Here is a 22,574-nt window from a genome sequence, read left to right on the forward strand (position 1 = left end):
GGACTGCCCACACAAACAATGGGGCGTCTGCCTAACCACCGGCTTTGCCCAGCTTTTCTAAGTTTGCATGCACGTCCTCAGTTATTCCATTATCCCTATGTAGTTGTGTTAACAAGTGGCTGTAATGGATGCACTTCCTTGAACTGGGTTAAGAAGAGTTCACAAATTCTATTTCACTCACCTGGGCGATTTCAATCACCTATTCTAACTATCAAATATCAGTATAGGGAACGGACCCTAGGAAACTATGAGACGTCAATAAAATCATTTTTTTCAAACATACGGTGGATTTATCTAATTAGTATAGGGATAGGATGCTGCGAAGATATGAAATGTCGGTGAAAACATTTTATGTTAACTCTGCCTGTGCAAGAGTTTTATCTTCAGTCAGCACATACAAAACCACAAAGGTGTTTCCTGAACTCGCGTCCAAGAAAATATTATTTTTCAACATTAAACGAGCTCAAACCAATGATGGTCAAAGGCGTGCCCCAAAAAGAACAATACACTAACTGAGTCACTGATGATCATTCCACACTAAGAAAGAACAACATTCATCATCAATGGAGTTAAAACTAGATATTGTGATCATAATGACTGGTAGCAATGCTAACTGATTTGACCAACACAAATTCTAACGAACTAGCTGGATGATTAAAATAACTAAAACAAAGTTTCTCGGAGTCCAATGAAAGCATCTAGTATCAGAATGTTTACCTGTATGTAGAATGTATTGAAGTCATTGTAGCCATTCCTGCACAGTAAACGGGAGTTGTTGTAAACATCTTAGTTAATGGTGCCGTGGCAAGCGGGCTTCCAGGAATAACAGATTTCAGAAACAGAAAGTGTTTCTTCTTAAGGAGTCAGTATGGACTATGGAACAAAAACAGCAGCATTAGATAAGTAGAGTAAAAAAGAACCTGTATGGCTGTATTACTACTAACTCATTACTACAGATCTCAACAAAATAAATATCAGAAATAGGCCATAAATAAGTCGTTGACCACAGTGAGGCAAAAACACTATAGATGCGAGATAGAGAAGAGGAGTGAATTGTGGATCCCCTTTTTCAAACAAAATAAGTCGTTGACCACAGTGAGGCAAAAGTAAGACAGCTAACTTTTGCGAACAAAATAAGACGCCCTCGTGAAGGGTTGAGCACTAGAATCACCAAACCAAACCAAATCCAAAGTCCATGGCCCACATGGTCGTGTACACGGATTGCTCTAATACCATTTGCAACGCCCCATGTAGACAACTGGCCCAGTACATTGGACTTAGGATTTGGATTTGGATTTGGTTTGGTTTGATTTCGTTTGGAATGGTGACTTCAGTGCGCAACCCCTCGCGAGGACATGAGGCTATAAAGGTGGGGAGATTGTAACACGTTGTACCACATCAGAAGTCTACAAGGATGATCTTGGGTATATAACACACCATGTGGGCTACTACTAGTACGGTAGTACCTTGGGCTTAAGCATTATCGGCCATGTGATGAGGCTTGTGGATCAAAATACAGGTATTGGGCCAGTGGTTTGCTTGGGGTGTTATACTCCCTCTTCAAAAGTGCATGTCATACATAACTTAAATGCAGTTGGATAATGACATAGTGGTACTCCAGATAGGAACCACACTGGCTTACAGAAAATACAGGAGCATTCAACGAGTAGGAGCTCAGTAAAAGGTCACTGCAGTGAAAAAAGATGTGAAGCAAAATAACTGGATGATAGAAAACAGAGAAACAGAGACGGAAAATACTGATATTATTTCTGAATGAATTACAATGAGGTGAGTGCACCTTTAAATAGAGTAAAGCTATGCCTAAGAAAGGAAGATTACAAGATTTGATTACGATATGATTACCCTATGATTACGCTATGATATGATTACGATATGATTACCCTATGATTATGCTATGATTTGATTACGATACATGTCCTAAAATAGCATATTACAAGAAGATACAGAATATATATTCAAGACACAGAATATATATTCACACCCCCCCTCAAACTCAAGGTGCGAGGGCAGAGAGTATCGAGAGTTTGTCAAGGAGAAAGCGGAAACGAGCGGCGGTATGGGTCTTCGTGAAGAAATCAGCCAGCTGCAATGTGGAGGAGACGAAGGGTAAAGCAATGGTGATGCTGACGTATGAAATGACAATCAATCTCAATGTGCTTCGTGCGCTCATGGAAGACCGAGTTGTGGGCAAGCTGAATAGCACTCTTATTGTCGCAGTAAAGAGGCGTAGGAGTAGTAACAGAGACCCCCATATCGGAAATAAGCCAGCGAAGCCAGACGATTTCAGAGGTAGCATGGGCCATGGCACGATATTCAGCTTCCGCGGTGGAGCGAGCAACAACAGATTGCTTTTTGCTTTTCCAAGAGATAAGAGAATCGCCTAGAAAAACACAGAGGCCAGAGGTAGATTTGCGGTCATTGACATCACCTGCCCAGTCAGCATCAGCATAAGCATGGAGGGTTAAGCTTGATGTAGAAGAAATCAGAAGGCACTGATGAAGGGTACCACGAAGATAACGGAGAATACGTAAGAGGGCAGCCCAATGCGTAGTCCGGGGAGCAGAGACAAACTGACTAACAATGTGAACTGCATAAGAAATATCTGGCCGAGTAACAGTAAGATAAACTAAGCAGCCCACCAATTCGCGATATTCCGTAGGATCCTCAATGGGGACACCATCAGAGGCAGAGAACTTGGCATGGAGTTCAAGGGGAGTATCAACAGTCTTCGTATCCGTGAGACGAGCACGGTGAAGAATATCAGTAATATACTTGGACTGTCCCAAAAGATACCCCTGAGGAGAGGAAGCAACTTCAATACCAAGGAAATAACGTAGCGGGCCCAAGTCTTTCATTTCGAACTCATGGAAGAGATGACTTTTGACTTCAGCAATAGCAGTAGAATCAGAACCAGTGATGATCATGTCATCAACATAAAGTAAGAGAAGTACCAGGCCATGAGAGGTGCGACGGAGAAATAGAGCAGAGTCATGCATGCTGGGCGTGAAGCCAATCTGAAGAACAACATCCTGGAAGCGTGAATACCAAGCGCGAGGGGACTGTTTCAAGCCATAGAGAGCACGACGCAAGCGACAAACCATACCGGAAGGATGAGAGAAGCCAGGAGGAGGCCGCATATAAACCTCTTCAGAGAGATTGCCATTGAGAAAAGCATTCTTTACATCCAACTGAGAAAGAGGCCACTGGTGCACTGCGGCCACTGAGATCAAGGTGCGAACAGTGATCATTTTGGCAACGGGGGCAAAAGTTTCCTCATAATCAATCCCATACTCCTGAGAAAACCCTTTAGCAACTAAGCGGGCTTTATACCGTTCTAAAGAACCATCAGAATGAGTCTTAACCTTGTAGACCCATTTGCAACCGATTAGATTCTTACCATCCGGAAGTGAAACCAACTCCCAAGTCTGATTGTGAGCAAGAGCAGTAAGTTCAGCTTGCATGGCATCCATCCAATTGGGATCATTGCAAGCTTCTTTATAGGACCTAGGCTCAAAATAAGTGTGAATGCGGGAAAGGAATGATTGATAAGAGGATGAGAAACAAGTATTAGTAAAGCCATATTTTACCGGTGGTTGACGATTGTCGCGGACGGGATACCGGCGGGCAGGCGGATCAGGATCCGCAGAGGCAGATTGGGGAGCAGCTGTAGAAGTTGGACGACGGGTGTAGACCTGGGTGATCGGAGCACGACGAGGTGATGCTGAGGGGGCTGTAGAAATATCAGATACCTGAAGAGTGGAGGTGTACTCTTCGGGAGGCACATCCAGATCCATAGGAAATGGGTCAATATGGATCAAGTCTTCTTTGGCTACTGGAGCAATGCGAGGTGGAAGAGTAAAATAGGGAAGACGCTCTAAGAAGACAACGTGCCTTGAAACATAAAGCTTTTTGGTCACAGGATCATAACACCGATACCCTTTTTGATTAATGTCATACCCTAAAAAAACACCTAAGACACAGCGGGTGCTGAGCTTAGTGCGGTCTTTCTTGGGGAGGAGAACAAAACAGGTAGAACCAAACACTCGAAGAAGAGAGTAATTAGGAACCTGACCATAAAGCCGCTCATAAGGAGAGCTACCAGAAAGAAGAGGGGTGGGCATCCGATTCAGGAGATAGGCTGCAGTGAGAACAGCTTCTCCCCAGTAACAGGACGGGACGGAGGAAGATAGGAGTAGAGACCGAGCAGTATTAAGAAGGTGACGATGTTTTCTTTCAGCTCTACCATTTTGGGCAGGAGTGTCAGTGCAAGACGATTGGTGGATAGTCCCAAGCGAATCTAGGAATTTATGAAACTCTGAGAGTGAATATTCCCCACCCAAGTCAGACCGAAGAATTTTAACCGATGTAGAAAACTGATTTTGAACCATGGCATGGAAATTCTTATAAATCGTAAAGAACTCAGATTTGTGTGTCATTAAGTAAACCCAAGTATACCGACTAAAATCATCCACAAAAGAGACATAATAGACAAAACCACCTTTAGTAGCAACCGGAGAAGGGCCCCATAAATCAGTGTGAACAAGCTGAAAAGGCGAAGAAGAAATAGAGGTACTTTTATTAAAAGGTAAAGCTGACATTTTTGCAAACTTACAACCACTGCATTCTGAAATATTACTGACTGAAATATGACCCAAATGACCTGACTTAACTAAAAGTTTTAGACGTTCACTAGACAAATGTCTTAATCTAGAATGCCAAAGATAAAATGGAGATGACTTATGATCTAAACAAAAAGATGACGCAGCAGTGGAAGAAGGTTTTATTGGGAGATGCAAGTGCTCCAAAAGATAGAGATCACCAACTCTACGGCCTGCCCCAATCTGCTTCTTGGAATCCCGATCCTGCACAACACAACCAGAGGAAGAGAAAACAACATCAAAACCAGAGTCGGATAATTGGCTGATTGAAAGTAGGCTCAAAGACAACTGAGGAACATAAAAGACACTAGGAATAGATAGTGAAGGTGCAGTAGAAGATAGAATGGAGCCAATAGAAGCAACATGCATGGGAGAACCATTGGCTGTGGCAATACTAATAGGAAAAGCAGGTGGCACACAATTACTAAGAAGAGACATATCAGGAGTCATATGATGAGAAGAGCCAGAATCAAAGATCCAAGTGGTGGGTTGGATACCTGAGGTGGGAGAACCACGCAAACCTGAGTGAGTGGTAGTCATGGCAGAAGCTTGGGGGGAACCCCCTCGAATGGCTTCCATGTAAGCCTGAAACTGTTGAAATTGCTCATAATCAAACTCTGGAGGTGCACTACTGGAGGCCGGTGCTGCCAAGGCTGCAGGAGGGCGAGAATGTTGTTGTGGTGCCCGAGACTGCTGTGGGGCATGAGGACCAGTTGACTGAGTAACATTTCGTCCCTTTGGCTTGGGACGGTTAGGGCATTGATGCTTCCAATGACCCTTCTGATGGCAATAGTTACACTCATCTTCAGGAATTTGAGGCCTTGGCTTGGCCGCAAATTGGACAGGATGAGATGCTGGAGTGGGCGAGTGATGTGTCGGATATTGGCCAGATGGAGCAAATGGAGCAGCAAAGACAGACTGTGAGGGAGGTGCAAGATTAGACACTTTGAACCGCGTTTCCTCAGCGATAAGCTCATGAGCAGCACCATCTACTGAGGGCAATGGAGACCGATGCAAGATAGCCCCACGAAGAGGCTCAAACTGAGGCCGAAGGGCCATGAGAAACTGAACAAGTCGTAGTTCCTCACGAAATCTGACATAACTATCAAGTAGCTGCAAATCTGAAGGTTCCATGAGAGCTAACTGATCCCAATAAGTAGTCATTTCGTTATAAAATTCTTGAATCGATTTATTGTTTTGGGTGGTATTTCGGATGGACATTTCAAGCTCATATCGTTTAGCAAAATTTGATTCAAGATACAGAGCTTGTAGATAATCCCAAACTTTCTTTGCTGTGTTATATTTCGAAAAATTCATGCCAATACTTGGTTCTACGGAGTTGTGAAACCAAGTCAAAATCTGTGCATTCCCTGTGTTCCATTTTCCCAAGGCAGTGGCATACCCTGGGTCTTTTGGATCAGAAGGAGGTAGCGTAGAACCGTCTACATATCCCCACATTTCTTTACCAACAACAAAATTTTTCATCACATGAGCCCAATAGGAGTAGTTGTTACCGGTCAAACGAACACTAATAGCCTGATTTTTATCGCCAGACATGATGCTAACAGAGAAACGCAGTCAAAAAAGAAAACAGAATACCAGAGTACCAATCTGCCTTAGACTGGTTCGTCGGAGTTGTAACAGAGGTTGCCGGAGCTACTGCAGTGCCTGCAAGTGCTGTTGGAGGTTGTCGGAGTGTGGGTAGGTCACCGGCGGTTGGAGAGGGATGGGTGTCGACTGCTGTGGGTATTTCTTGTGATTTGAGTTGCTGAAAAACAGAGAGAGAGAGGGAACGATAGTAGCTGACAGAAGGAAAGAGATTTGAGGATAGAAGACTGATTGGAAAACAGGTTAGGGTTTCGGAATCGGCTCTGATACCATGATAGAAAACAGAGAAACAGAGACGGAAAATACTTATATTATTTCTGAATGAATTACAATGAGGTGAGTGTACCTTTAAATAGAGTAAAGCTATGCCTAAGAAAGGAAGATTACAAGATTTGATTACGATATGATTACCCTATGATTACGCTATGATATGATTACGATATGATTACCCTATGATTATGCTATGATTTGATTACGATACATGTCCTAAAATAGCATATTACAAGAAGATACAGAATATATATTCAAGATACAGAATATATATTCACACTGGACTCCCACTCCAGGATCACTTAGAGACGGCGCTGAACTGGCAGGGTAAAGCTGTGAGATGGTGCCTAGTTTCACAGAGGCAAAATCTTGACCCGAAAGAAGCAAGACTACCGTCGCTTTTTGTTGATTAAAAAAAATGTCCTCACAGAAAGTTTGATATCATGGTTACAAACAAGATAGAATTGCAATAATCAGCTTAGAGAACCACAATTTTACATGGTGGAAAATCCAACACAACACAATAGAAAGAATAATAGCCTATGCATTGAGAAGAATTGATAGCTACTACATGGCTAGTGTAGGTTATTGAGCGCTAAATTCATTCTGGATGGGCAAAATTACCCTCTATCCCTTTTCTTTTCATTAATCTATTGTTGCCAGCGATGACTATTCTCACCTTGCATGACTTCCTCTCTAGTCATAAGAAGCAATCGGTATGACTTCCATGGAACGATCATCAATAGGGATTACAATGGAACAGATTTCTTCCCAGAGAAGGCATTTTGGCACATAGTTTTCAGTTTCTGGCGGAGCAGGATGTCTAGTAGAACAAATATTATCCCAACATGAAAAACAAAATCGGAAAGGTAGGATGCTCCTATATAAGAACACGACAATCATGATAACCTCCACCCAAGAAAATAAAATAAAAAAAACCTAAAATATGATAAGGGTTAGGAAAACCTTCCCATGATTCTCACATCACAAAAAAATTTCTTACAACTTTATTACTCTATACCATCCTACTTCAAACATGAACCAGGAGATTAAACCTCTGCATAATAGACACAATTTTTGAATCAAGAAGCTACATGCATCCTCCTAGCAAATGGACGAATTCCCAAAGGATATGAACCACAAAATACTTTACCACAGACCTATCAAAACTTCTGCTAATGCATTCTACTTGAGAAGTCACGAACACAAAATAAAGTATTTAAACCCACATAATAAAGCTACCACGTACTTTTTATAATAAGGGGCATCTCGGTCCAAACGAGCAAGGGTACCAGCCAAAATGGAGACCTACAAGTTCAGAGTGCAGTTTACAATAGCCAAGGATGCAGTTTTGAAAAAACATACAATGATTCAAGACTAATGAGATACAGACAGCACACATTGCATACCAATTTCATCCATAATTTCAACAGGAAAAAAATTATCATTGCCCAGGTTGAAGTAACTGAAATCATAAATTGCCATCATCTGGCCGGCTGGTCCACTCAGATCAACTGTTGGTTGAAGGCATTATTTCATTACCTTAATTTCCAAATTTATGTTGTACTCGTAACTTGCATAGGGGAACTATTGTACTTTGAAGATGCGCAAAACTGATTCCATATGCTATTTCTGGCTTTCACAGTCTCTATTTTAGAACGTTACCCATCCCGTAGACAAAACACCTAAGGCGCATTTGGGTAGGTGGAAATAGGAGGCAGAATGTGAATCGTCTCCAGGGCTAAATTAATCCAGTTATTTGACATGTTTAAACATGAGAGGCGAGTTATTCCAATCATCTCATTTGAGGCAAAAAGAGATCAGGAAATGAAGAGGGAAAAAGTAATCTCCCTTTTCTATACCATTATAAACTAAGAAAGGAAATGGACCTAGTCTACTGAATAGTTCTATTTTCAAAAAAAAAAAAAACCGACTTAAACAAACTCTCTATGAGGCTTGATGCAATATGGTTTATACAGTTGGCCTATGTCTGGATTGCAGCAATTTTGAGAATGAATCAGAATGGGATTCCGGATTCTTGAGATTATATTGCTTGGATTCAATATGAATGGGAATGTGATTCCTGACAAGTCAAACCAGGGGCAATCAATTTCCTACACAGAGGGGCAAAATGATCGCCCCACTCGCCTTGTGGAAAATCATTATTTTATTAGTAATAAATTTCATTGAAAAGGAATCGAGGATACCACCCATGTACAAAAGAAAACGAGAAACAAAAAGGCCATATTGCTGAAAACACCAAAACGACAAATCAATAAAAAGACTTGTACACCAGTCTAAACAAGTAAAATGTCTAACATGTCAAGGAATTGAGCAAAAAGAGACCACGCAATAAAAAGACCTATACCCTGATGGCATATCATACTATTAGTGATTCTGAAACGGGAAAAAAAATAGGGAGGGCGAAACTATTTTCCTGTTATACCCCACCACCACCTACTACCCTATTTATCAGCTTTTTTTCTCAATTGATTTGTATTTCGCTCTTTCTACCGGAGATTACAATGGTAATATTAAAATGTGTCTCCTCACTTGAGAGTAGCAACTAAAGTAGTGCTTATCCAAATGTCATGTTTGTTGCCAGGGGCAACAAGATCATATCCCTACATTTCTATGATCATCGATCATAGAGGGCCCCTTTCATTAGTATGAATGATTGCGTCAGCTCTACTCCGATCTCGTGGTCCTGAGAGAGATGAAAACAAGCGATCCCATAAAAAGACATTACGAGCCCTTGTGGAAAAAAAAATGATTTGTTGAAAACATTTTTTCTCTTTGCACAATTCACCAAAACCTGTTCTATTTCAATGTTTTCATGGTCAAACCAGCAAATACAATTTTGTTTTTCTTTCCCTAGATAAGGTATCACATTACTAGGAATGAATTCTTGGGAATGAGATACCCATTCCAGATCTTCCATTCATGCCATCCAAATTTAGCCTTAACGAGAATTCCTAGAATTGAGATACCCACTCCAAGTGATTGTTCCAGTCATTAAGGGGGATATTATATCTACTTCATTTTCTACTTATTTTCATGCAAAAGAAACAATTCTTGGGAAAGCATTACACTTGGTGTCATAAAGATAAATTGCCACATCTGCTGGTAAATGTAGCAAGAGATTATTTGATGGCTAATGATGAGAAAATTTATGAATTGGATGGGCATCTGAAGGTCAAGCTCAGGAATCTAATCACATGGCAACATAGTACAATGGGATTAACTGGAACAAGAAATCTGTTCAATATACCTTCTCCCCACTGTCATTACCAACCACCCTGATTTCTAGGCCAACAGAAGCAGCCTCTGGAGCAAGAGGAATCTCCTCATAGCTCAAAAATTGTATTGAACCAGGGTCATAACGGAAGAAGCCAAAATCATGCACCTATAATAAATTTTTTGATAAATAAACAATTCACCATACCAATAATGCAGGAAAAGAAGAACAATAAAACAATCCCACCTCTGAAAAGGAGGATGAAATATAAAGAACTCACTGGATCTCGGTACACAGGATATACAGGAATTTCTTCTCGGTTTAGAAACATAGCTTCGGCAACCACAGGTCCTATTATCATAAAATCAGATCAATTAGAACAATACAAGGAAAACTATGAATTAGAGGAACTATACCACACCAGAATCTATATTATAAAACAGAGCGGTTTTTGTTCCTTTTTATAAACCTACAATCTATATCCTAATTACAAGTTTCCTAATAAATCCTTAAATATATCCATTTCCTTAATTTTGTTCCTTTTTTCGAATTGGAGTAAATCAATTGACCCTATTCAATAATGTAAACGTTTTGAAATGTTTCCGAAATGTTTCTCTATTCCCTTTTCCAATTGATTTTTCCATTTTCAATTGATCTCTACAACTCATCACCACATCTCTCTCTCTCTGGTTCAAATGCAACACCTTTCGGAAGTTACCACAACCATCGCCACCAGCACCATCGTGCACCACCGCAAACCGGCCACAAACCACCGTTGTCGGCAACAACAGCCACAAGTCCTTCGTCGTCGGTCGTTTTCTCAATTAGGTTTCTTTCTTCATAGATTTTTTTTTCTCGATTTGTCTTACTTCTAAATAATTTCCTGTTTGATTCCTACCAAATGAAATTTTTTGGGTGCTTTTGAAGTAATCTTCAAAGAAGGTTTGATTCACTTAAAGATACCCCAATGTAAGTTTTGATATGATAAGTTCAACCTTTTCTTATGGGGATTGCGTTGTTCTATTTTGAGTTGAGTTGTGTTGGTTTCATTTGGGATTTATTTTGACCAAAGTATTTACTCAGAGCATTCCTCTCTCATTTACCCGTCCGTGTTTACCAACGTTGGCTCCTCCACATTCGGAGCTGCAGACCACAGCTCTGAATAAACAGTTGTTGGAATACTAGTATACTCATATACTAGTATATTGTGTTTAGTCCCACATTGCTTATTTACATTATGTAATGAACTATCTCCTTATATAAATAAATGATTATGTGTGAAGGTAAAAGTAACCTTACACACTTTTTCCTCTCCAAACAACATGGTATCAGAGCGGGTTCTCAATCCCAATCTTAAACCACCTTTGAAACCCTAAACCTACTATAGCAGCCACCTTTGAAACCCTAAACCTACTATAGCAGCCACCATCGGCCGACTACAATAGCCACCCACTACCCACCAGCCACCATCAGCCCTCCGCTATCATCTTGACGGAAAAAAAGAAAAAAAACCCTAAAACGACACTGTTCATCGCAGCACTGTTCACGCGACTGTTCATCGGCACTGTTCACGCGCACTGTTCATCGGATACTGTTCACGCGACACTGTTCATCGGGTACTGTTCATTGCGGCATCTGTTAACGTCGATCTTGCCATTTTCGATCAGAACACCCTATACACTTTTTCTCATCCCGACAGCCACCGTTGGCCCTCACCCTGCCCTCGTCGGCTCTCCCCAGCCCCCGTCGGCCCCTGCCCATCCCTCGGCAACCTCTCTTTCGTCGTCACCGACCTCCGGCGCCTCTTCTAATTGCTGATCTCTGTCTCTTTATGCTTCTGTCGCTTGCTTCTGACACTTTGGTATGAGTTTGCCGTTGGTATTTTGTTCTGTTCTTATTTGTGGGCTTATTTGGCTGCCCTACTTTATGTCTGGCTATTTTGGACTTCTCGTTTCTTCTTGGTCTTGTTATTTTACTGCTCTTGTTTGCTGGTGATCGCGGTTTGTTGATGATTGTGGCTGCCTCTGTGTTATTGGCATAGTTTCTGGTTGGTATATTTGCAATGAGCTCTGGCACTGCCTCTGTTTCTAGTTCTAGTACTGTGACTTCCGCTGTTAGTCCTTCCCGGTCTCGTGACAGGTTGTCCATTACCTCTACCTTATTGAATGGTCGAAATTATGCTGTTTGGGCTAAGGCTGTTGAAGTCTATTATGTCGGGGAGTCCGACTATCATTATCTTACTGATGATCCTCCCGCTGCGACTGCCGCATCATATGGTGCTTGGGTTCCTGCAGATGCTAAGATTCGTGTTGAGCTTTGGAATAGTATGGAGGAAAATATTAAGAATACTCTGGTTTTCTTATCTACTGCGAAAAAAGTATGGATGAAGGTTAAGGAGATGTTTTCTGGGGCTGATAATCTTCGCCAGACTTATGCTCTTCATCAACAGTTCTTTTCTCTTGACCTTGGCAACTTATCCTTGGAAGAGTATTATGCCAAGTTCTGTGGTGTGTGTGAGGAGCTCAACACTTGTGAGCCTATTTCTTCAGACATTCAGGTTATGGAGCGTCAGCGTGAGCGCTTGCAGGTAGCTCGTTTTCTGTTTGGTTTACCTTCGCCAGCATATGATTCTATCCGGTCCAATCTTTTGGGTGGTAGAGATTTACCTTCTCTCAGTGAGGTGTTCAGTCGTGTCCGTCAGGCTTCTGTTCCTGACTCCAGTGTTGATTTGACCCCTGCTGCCCGCTCAGCTTTGGTTACCACGATTCCTCGTGGTGGTACTTCTTCTCGTGGTTTTGACCGTGGGGGAGGCAGTCGTGGTCCTACTGGCCGTGGATATGGTCGTGATTCTGGTAGTGGTGGTCGTGGTCGTGATTTTAGTCGTGCTCGTGGTCGTGGGTCTCGTTCCTGCACCTATTGCCATGGTACTAATCATACAGTTGATTTTTGTTGGATTCTTCATGGCCGCCCATCTGCTCATCAGGTTACTGTTTCTGAGGATGATGGCTCTGTTTCTGTGCCCAGCTCCATTCCACGAGTTGTTACTATTCCAGAGGATGAGTATCATCGCCTGATTTCCTAGCCGTCCCCTTATGTGCCCTCCTCTTCCACTGCTACGTTCGCTCAGAAAGGCTCCACCTTTGCTGGCTCTGTTTCTGTGCCCAGCTCCATTCCACGAGTTGTTACTATTCCAGAGGATGAATATCATCGCCTGATTTCCCAGCCGTCCCCTTATGTGCCCTCCTCTTCCACTGCTACGTTCGCTCAGAAAGGCTCCACCTTTGCTGGCCTGGCCTCTAATCCTCTAATACTCCGTGGGTTATTGATTCTGGAGCTACCGATCATATGACAGGTCACTCCATCCACCTCTCTGGTTCTCGTCCTCTTGTGAAGTCTTCTAGTGTTGCCTTGGCTGACGGTTCCTCTTCTGACATTGCTGGTTTGGGTTCTGTTATCTTACATTCTTCTCTTACATTAGACTCTGTTTTACATGTTCCTCGTTTTCCCCATAGTCTTATGTCTGTTAGTAAACTTACCCAATCCTTAAATTGTTCGGTTACCTTTTTTCCTGGTTATTGTGTATTTCAGGATCTCCAGACGGGAAAGAAGATTGGTGGCGGTGTTGAGCGTGGTGGTCTATACTATTTTGACACTGGCGAACGTGCACCTCCTGCCTCTGTTGCTTTTCAGGCTTCCGTATCTCCTTATGAACATCATTGCCGTCTTGGTCATCCCTCCCTTCAGACTCTCCAGCAGTTAGTTCCGTCGTGTCGTGGTCTTCAGTCTTTGCCATGTGAAGTCTGTGAGTTCAGTAAACACCGTCGTGTTTCTTTTCCGCCTAGAGTAGAGAGTCGAGTGTCTCGTCCTTTTCATTTAGTTCACTCCGATATTTGGGGTCCAGTGCGTGTTTCATCACGTGGTGGTTTTCAGTATTTTGTTATTTTTGTGGATGACTATTCTAGGCTTACTTATGTTTATCTCATGAAAAACCGGTCAAACTTGTACTCAATTTTCAAATCTTTTTATATGGAAATAAAGACTCAATTTGATGTTTCTCTTCGTATCTTTCGTTCGGATAATGCTGGTGAATATTTCTATAATGTTTTGTCTGCCTTTTTTGATGAGCATGGTATTCTTCATCAATCTTCGTGTTCTCGCACTCCCCAACAAAATGGGGTTGCCGAACGCAAGATACGACATTTGACAGAGGTTGCCCGAGCTCTTTTAATCCAGCGAACGGTTCCCAAATCCTTTTGGGGCGACGCCGTCCTTACTGCCGGCTACCTTGTGAATCGCATGCCCTCCCGCGTTCTTGGGGGCCAGATTCCCTATAGTATTTTGCACCCTAGTTGTTCTTTATATTCTTTACCTCTTAAAATTTTTGGGTGCACGTGTTATGTTCATGCCCTGGATCCTGGCCGCGATAAACTTGATCCTCGCTCTATTAAGTGTGTATTCCTTGGGTACTCTAGGACTCAAAAAGGTTATAAGTGTTATTCTCCCACTCTGCATCGCGAGTTTGTTTGTGCTGATGTTACGTTTCATGAGTTGATACCCTATTTTCCGTCTTTGCCTCATGCGGATCCGTCTGAGTATATGCATATTTTGGTTCCTTCCGGGCAACCTCAAAAGCAGCACCCCCCGATGCAGGTATATGTTCGCCGTGCCAAAGCTGCACCACCACCCCCTCCGCCTACCGCTGAGTCTTCTCCTCCGTTGCGAGATCCGCCTCCACCTCCTTTGGCCCCTATTGCTCCACCTTCTCCTCCCATTGCTCTTCGTAAAGGTATTCGCACTTGTACTATCTCTCATCCTATTGCTAAATTTGTATCTTATGATCATCTGTCCCCCACCCTTCGTGCTTTTACTGCCTCTGTTTCCTCTGTCTTTGTTCCTAAAACTGTTCAGGAGGCCTTGTCTATTTCTGAGTGGCGGATAGCTATGGAGGAAGAGATCTCTGCACTCCATGATAATGGGACTTGGGAGTTGGTTCCTCTACCCTTTGGCAAATCCACTGTGGGGTGCCGCTGGGTATTCACTGTGAAATATCATCCTGATGGGTCTGTTGAACGTTACAAAGCTCGCCTTGTTGCTAAAGGCTACACCCAGACTTATGGTGTTGACTATGCTGAAACCTTTTCCCCGGTTGCAAAGCTTGGTTCTGTCCGTCTCCTTATTTCTCTTGCAGCCAACCTTGGCTGGCCCTTATTTCAATTGGATGTCAAGAATGCTTTTTTACATGGCGATCTTCTTGAGGAGGTTTATATGGAGCAACCACCTGGGTTTGTTGCTCAGGGGGAGCGTTCTCAGGTATGTCGTCTTCGTAAAGCTCTTTACGGGCTTAAACAATCTCCCAAGGCCTGGTTTGGAAAGTTCAGTGATGCAATTTTGAAATTTGGTATGCATCGATGTCAGTCTGATCATTCTGTTTTCTCTCTCACATCTCCTCGAGGCAAAGTGTTATTGATTGTGTATGTCGATGATATTATTATTACGGGTGATGACCAGAGAAGTATTGATGCGTTGAAGGTCTTTCTGCAGAGTCAATTTCATACTAAAGACTTGGGTAGATTGCAATACTTTTTAGGTATCGAGGTGGCACGATCTAAAGATGGTATTAGTTTATCACAAAGGAAATATGTGCTGGATATCTTAGATGAGACTGGTTTGTTGGGGACGAAACCTGTCGATACCCCTATGGATCCTAATGTCAAACTATGCATTGATCAGGGGGAGGCAATGTCTAGTCCTGATCAATATCGCCGTTTGGTTGGTAATCTGAATTATCTCACTATTACACGTCCTGATATTTCATTTGCAGTGAGTATCGTAAGTCAGTTTATGTTTGCTCCTCATGTGCCACATTGGGAGGCTGTTCTTAGAATTGTCAAGTATCTCAAGTCTCATCCTGGACGTGGTCTATTTTATAGAGCTAATGGTCATTTGCGTATTGAGGCCTTCACTGATTCTGATTGGGCAGGAGGCCCGTCTGACAGGAGGTCAACCACTGGATATTGTGTTTTTCTTGGTGGCAATCTTGTTAATTGGAAGAGTAAGAAACAGACCGTGGTTGCACGGTCTAGTGCAGAGGCAGAATATAGAGCCATGGCTCACACCACATGTGAGATTGTGTGGGTGCGATCTTTTCTTGAGGAGATAGGATTCCATGTGCAATTGCCTATGAATTTGTATTGTGATAACCAAGCAGCAATTCATATTGCATCCAACCCTGTATTTCATTAGCGGACTAAGCATATCGAAGTTGATTGTCATCTGGTGCGAGAGAAGTTGACTGGTGGTGTTATAGCAACTCCTTTCGTGTCTACAAGTGCTCAATTGGCCGACATATTCACCAAGTCATTGTTTAAACCCCGGTTGGAGATGTTATGTGACAAGCTGGGTTTGTGTGATATCTATTTCCCAGCTTGAGGGGTAGTGTTGGAATACTAGTATACTCATATACTAGTATATTGTGTTTAGTCCCACATTGCTTATTTACATTATGTAATGAACTATCTCCTTATATAAATAAATGATTATGTGTGAAGGTAAAAGTAACCTTACACACTTTTTCCTCTCCAAACAACAGTAACTATTGTGGTATTTATAGCATTTTTTACTTATTCGCTGAATCTCATGTTCTCTCTATTTATCTCACTGTTTGTCTAATTTTGAGTTTTGTTCCATTTTCTTTTTAGCTTGGAAGGCACTCTACTAATGGTGGGAAAGCTATTTCACTGTAAGTGTTTATTGTTCAATTAAAGAGGGCTAATAACTCTTACAAAAAGGTTAAATCCTTACCCTTTTTTTCGGTAGGCAAGTTTCACGACCTCTCTCTACGTTGATTTACCTTCGGCAGAGTGCACAAATTTAGCAGCGGCGTTATCCGTGAGGTTTGTGCCCGGGTTCTCTAACTCCCTCACTCAATCCCTCTCTGCGATAGCGTTGTCCATGGAAAAATCACTCAAACTAGATCGATCTATTTTGTATACGTCGTACAATACCTTACTACCTCACTGTTGTATACTTCATCAATTTTCTTAAACTCGGATCTAAATGCAAAATATACAAGTAAAAAAAGTGACTTTCTGGATTTTCTACTACCCTTAGAGACTTTTCATTACCTTTAACTCCTATTGTTGTGCCGATTAAAAAAAATGTTAAATACACATTCTATTCTTTGTCTACCAGAAACGAATGGAATCTCTTAGTTTGGTAATATTTGCTTACGAACTGCTTTTTGGGTGGTACTTAGACATGATTCTTTCACAAGTGTGTTGGGCTTTTCATGAATGAAAATAAGTTTCCCTTTGATAAAAAGTAAAAAACTACAATCATGGGTTGTATTGAGAACGGCCAGATATGTATCTGGATTCACATTACTCTCCAAAAGGACACGGTTTCAAAAACAAAAAGGAAACGAAACATGAGGCATTACAACCAACGACCTACATCCCAAATTTTATTTTCTGTTTCGTTTTACTACCTGTTAGTATTCCCATGACATATATATTTGCTTATGTTTGAAGTATTTTTTCTACAACTTTTATACATTTTTAAAGGGTGTTTTGAATTGATGTGTGCCACGATTATTTATGTAGTTGATTAGATAAACTATGTTTAAAAAATATTTAACTATTAGTCGGCTTGGTTGGCGAGGTGATCAGCAACATTCATTTAATATATGGAATTTTTTTCAAGTACTATTATGCATTATGTAGTCGCCATGAAAATAGTTCATGCATATTAACCCCAATACAACTTAGGATCGATGTATAGTACGGGTTGTTGTGTCGTTTGAATTTTGCGAATGGGGTCTTGGCCTTCAAGAGGTTAGAGGGACAAAAGTGAATAATTTGTTGTATACAAAATTCGAGCCGTGCCTTCAGGCACGGGCATGCACTAGTGTATTCATAACAGCCAATCATTAAAATATTGGCTTTGAACTTTTATGCTTCACAGTAAGAGGTCTTTGTGATCTAAAGACTCACACAACACATGAAAACAAGGAGAGATATGTTTGATGCTAGTAATCTTGACAGGGAATGGGAATCTGATTATTTGGAATCAGATACTCAATAATATAATGCATGTGCAGTAATCACATTTTAAATGTTCGGATAAATGCAATAGTTTCGCTGGTTGAGTTTACAATTTAATATTAGGTTCAAATTACCCTGGGGAAGGTGAGATCGGATTTCTACTTAGGAAATGTTGGATAGATGATTAGGATAACTCTCTTATTCGAGCCCCATACCAAACATAGGATAGGAATCATAAATATCAAGAACCACATTCAAATTCCATCTCAATATCCTCGGATTGGATGGATATGCATAACATGCAAAAGCAAAAAATATCAAACGTTTCTTTGCTTCCACACATTTCCCAACATGCCAACTAAAAAAAAGGACCAAGGTTCACTTTTGTTTGGAGAAAAAACTGTATCGTCCAGATTTGAAATTTTTAGGTCCATCTCGGACCCAATGATAAAAACTGTCTATTTTGTATACGGTTGAAAATTTTAACCATGTCAAAAATCACCTTGATGTGAATCAGTCAATATGATTTTGGTACGCATCTATAAAGAAAAAAACTACACACGCTGGATTGGAACTCATTTATCAAAAGGTAAATATGACTCTCTCTCTCTCTCTCTAGGAACTTAATGGTACGATGACTCTTGAATAAGGGCTTTTAATTCCTTATTTTTTTGTTAAATAAATTAGGAGCAACTTCTTTCTCTCTTGGAACTTAATGGTACGATGACTCTTGAATAAGGGCTTTTAATTCCTTATTTTTGTTAAATAAATTAGGAGCAACTTCTTTGGTAAACTTATTAGGGTTAGGTCCTTTAACGTAGTGTCATACATTCATTTGTAAAATGACTTGTGCATTATTAGGTTTATATTGTGCTTTAGTTACGAATTTTTCTTGCAAAGATTAGGCAATATGTGCCCCCACCGTCTGAATTCCTGTCTGCCACTGACTATGGGATCATTGATGTCTGTTCTATGACTAACAGCTAATAAGATTTAGGCACATAAACTTGCATATCTATCAAAATGAGATACTACACCTTTGTCTATTTTTGTTTACAACAAGAGCTATTTGGCATCTTGATGGCTTTAAGAATGCAACGGTATAGAGAGGTGTTAATGGGGATAAAACTAAGGGAGATCGATGGATGGGATGAGTGGAAGGACGCAGCCTAGACAAAGATCTAGTCTTTGATTTTGTTAAATAATCTCAAAGCCGGCCTCAAGCTTTACAAAGATCTAGTCTTTGACTTTGTTCAATGTTCTAAAAGTCGCTAGGCGTTAGTCGGGCGGTTGGCCACCTTCTAGCGATTAATCGATGCATATTAAGTAGTAATTGGCAATTAATCGTTTGTCAAACCTAATCGGATATGCCCTGCCATCAAATTATTCCTTATTTTAGAACACTGATTTTGTTAAATAATCTCAGAACCGACCCTGCTCAAGGTGCGGCCGCTTTAGACCCCCAAAAATTTTCAAATGTAAGGGCCCTCCTACTATGGTACTTCTTATAATAGCCCAAAAAAGGGGCCATATCTTTAATATTAGCTCTTAGCTCTAAGCCCCCGAAAAGTCAGGTCGACTGTGCATACATATCATTCTAGGCATTCTACTAGGCATATTTTGCAGGGAGAAAAAAAAAACAATTGAACACTATTAATGGATCTTTAATGGCCATTATACGACTGAAGGCTAATAAGATTAAGGCAGTTTAAGGTGGTGAAGTTTCAGGGTAATTTTTATAAAGTGTGATAATATAGGATGGCAAGATGTAATTAAGCCTTCAGAAAACTAATCTACCAGTCTTGACGACATGACGATTGGTGAGAATAATCCCGCGCTTCTTATCAACGACGAACCCCGTCGCGTACCCCGAACCGGCCGACTCGGTGTCGAACGCCCGGCAAGTGGTGGTCCGAATCACCACCACGGCCGGCACCACCTTGCCCAGGGCATTCCGCCAGTCCTCCGCCGTCGCGCCGCCACCTTCCTTAAACTCCGCGCCGATTTCAACCCACGCCTTCTCCTCTGCCATCGCATTAACCGACGGGCTTCTCTCTCTAGAATCGCCTTTCGAGGCCCTGACTGAGAAACTGGAGGATTTTAGTGGGAATGGATTGCATTGCAGGAGGGGTGGGAGAATTGGGGGTCTGGTTAGGGTTTTGGAGGAGGGATTGGGATGGTGGATGGAGGTGTGGTTGTGCGTGTAGATGCACAGAGGCATGTGTGGGAAATCTGGAAAGGCGAGGAGGATTGGAAGGGGGCACATAGAGTTTTGTTTGTAAGAGTGAAGAGAGAGAAAGTACAATGATCAATCAAAAAAAAAAAGAGAGAGAGAGAGAAGGTACCGTTACCAAAAAAAAAGAGAGAGGAGAGAGAAAGTACCGTTACCCAAACAAACGAGGCAGCAGCGCGTGCATGATTATGAGTAGTGGGGTGGGACTACTTATCAAGGTGAATCTCAACCATTTTTTTCTGTTTACAGAGGCTTTAATACGAGATAGTAAGTTTTTGGGGTACATGTATTACTCTTACGGGTGGTCTAACAACCTTGCTATGGACTTTAACGTTGGTGAACACCGACCGTCACACGAGACTCACTCTAACTGTCACATAAATGATCATAGTCGTTCGATAAATTTTGAAAAAAATCAAATGAACTTGTGAAAATCAACTCAACTCAATATGTATGGACGCTCGATCCAATTTTTCAATTTTTCATTCATATTACAGGATCCTGAAATCTGAAGAAAAATTTAAAGATTGAATCAAACACGTACACATATTGGATTGAGCTAATTTTTCATTGGTCCACTCGGTTGTTTTTAAAAAAAAAATTATTGAACGGCTCAAATCATTCGTTCAGGACCCGAAATGGGCCTCACGTTACAGTTGGTACACCAATCGTTAGTGCCTTTAAGATTTCCAATCATCTAAACGGTATTTTCGTTATTTTAGTTCAAATATATATTACTATTGAATAAGATACTCATTTCCCTTTACTTTATTGATGGCAAGATGTAATTAAGCGAGAGCCATGTGTGGGAAATCTGGAAGGCAAGGGGCAAAAAAAAAAAATTTTCAATCAATAGGAGGTATCGTTACATTATATATGAAGTACAAATTACTAATCACGGGATACTACATTCATTATGTGAAAGTCCACGAAATAACCAAGCCCTGACAACTCAACCAACAAGATAAATAAGTCCATCAAAGGGACCACAATTACTATAAACTCAACTCAACTACAAACTTCATTAAGGGGAGCAAACACCCACACGCAGGTGGGGAGACTCGAACTCCTGACCTACTAGTAAGATGCAAAAGTCCTGGCCAACTGAGTTAGTTCCAGTTGGTTGAACGCAAGGGGCATTGGAAGAGGAGAGTTAAAATGGAAAGAGAGATTTGACAGTGAGAGTATGCCCTCAGCATGTAACATGCACCGAGTAATATTGTTAGTGGCCAGAGGCACCATTACATGTTGCACTTGCAGTTGCAGCTAGGGGAAATTACCAAACTGCGGCCATCGGTCCAAATATTCACCACTTTGATGGTGTGAAGTTTAGGAATCCCTAATGCGTGGCATCTACCACGATATTGATCAAGACATGGTAAACATAATTTTTTTTGGACCAACCCTTTTATCCATCATCCCCTCCCACTGCTGCACTCTCTCCTCAGGCCAATATGAGAGAGAGAGAGAGAGAGAGAGAGAGAGAGAGAGAGAGAGAGAGAGAGAGAGAGTCATTTCATTGGAAATTCACCAAGGGCAAGAACAATAGAGCAGGTTTAATCAAGTAAAGAATTTTGGATCTTCAATTGGGATCCAAATAAAACCACACGATTTTTCAGTTCGGAAAATTCACCAAGGACAAGAACAACCAGAGCGGAAAGTAAAGGAATTTGGATCTTTAATTGGGATCCAAATAAAACCACACGATTTTCCAGTCCGGAAATTGAGTTTGGTTTTCCATCAATCACATTGTTTAAAATCCCTAGACCAGCCTTTCTTAAATCCAATTTATCCCAATGGATTCTGATTTCAAGTTTTGGGGATTTGGGGGAAAATGGATTTCTTGAACTAGAGAAGGGTTTTGTATCGAGGGTTTTGTATCAAGAATTGAAGGTGGGCTTTTGTACTGATTCAGTGTCAATCAAACCATTTGAAGCAAAAGCAGTGAAGAGCCTTGGGGAATTAATTAACGTTATGACTAAACTACCCTTGAAATAACATAATAACAATTACATGAACGCTAAATACACTTAGGCTCCGTTTGATAAATTTGGTGAAATTGGTAAGCAGGTCGAATTAGGCTTGGGATTAGGATTGAGATGGATTGGTAAGGAGGTTCTTAGTCTATCTTCTATGTTTGTTTAGGACCGGATTGGATTGGATTAGAATGATAATTTTCTGATTTTACCCTCAACTGTAGAAATATGTAAAATAAAAATACAATTAACTGTACTGCCAGGACCCTCCAATCATTACCTGTTCGTTTTCCATTTTAATTTTGTTTTGTTTTTATTTTCTAATCATTACCCTACTTTTCTTTTCAATCATTACCTTATTTTTTTAATTATTACTTTTATTTCTCTCCCTACTCATTACCACTCTGTCCAATCATTACCATATTTCTCTCTCCGCCCACTACCAAAACTAAAATACCCAAAGATTTAAAGTTCACATATTTTTATTTTTATTTTTATTTTTAGTAATAAAAATTTCCCAACTCCAAT

At 41.1% G+C, this 22,574-nt stretch overlaps 1 protein-coding gene across 3 annotated transcripts in view; it reads right to left on the reverse strand.

Annotated features, from left to right (window-relative positions):
* Positions 1 to 20,165, reverse strand: part of LOC131302632 (protease Do-like 7) — a 62,498-nt gene extending 42,333 nt beyond the window's left edge. For 2 of the 3 annotated variants that reach the window (XM_058329368.1, XM_058329367.1), the window contains exons 1-5: positions 19,635 to 20,161; positions 10,076 to 10,146; positions 9,829 to 9,963; positions 7,807 to 7,865; positions 718 to 754 (exon numbers count right to left, since the gene is read on the reverse strand). In XM_058329368.1, the coding sequence (XP_058185351.1) occupies positions 718 to 754; positions 7,807 to 7,865; positions 9,829 to 9,963; positions 10,076 to 10,146; positions 19,635 to 20,103 (771 nt within the window). In that variant the 5' untranslated portion in view covers positions 20,104 to 20,161. Of the gene's footprint in view, positions 1 to 717; positions 755 to 7,806; positions 7,866 to 9,828; positions 9,964 to 10,075; positions 10,147 to 19,634 lie in introns of all 3 variants that reach the window. The other variant, XR_009191827.1, reaches the window with a different exon arrangement.
* Positions 20,166 to 22,574: the final 2,409 nt, after the last annotated feature.

Source organism: Rhododendron vialii, chromosome 10a, assembly GCF_030253575.1.
Source record: "Rhododendron vialii isolate Sample 1 chromosome 10a, ASM3025357v1".
In the NCBI taxonomy this organism is placed as follows: Eukaryota; Viridiplantae; Streptophyta; class Magnoliopsida; order Ericales; family Ericaceae; genus Rhododendron; species Rhododendron vialii.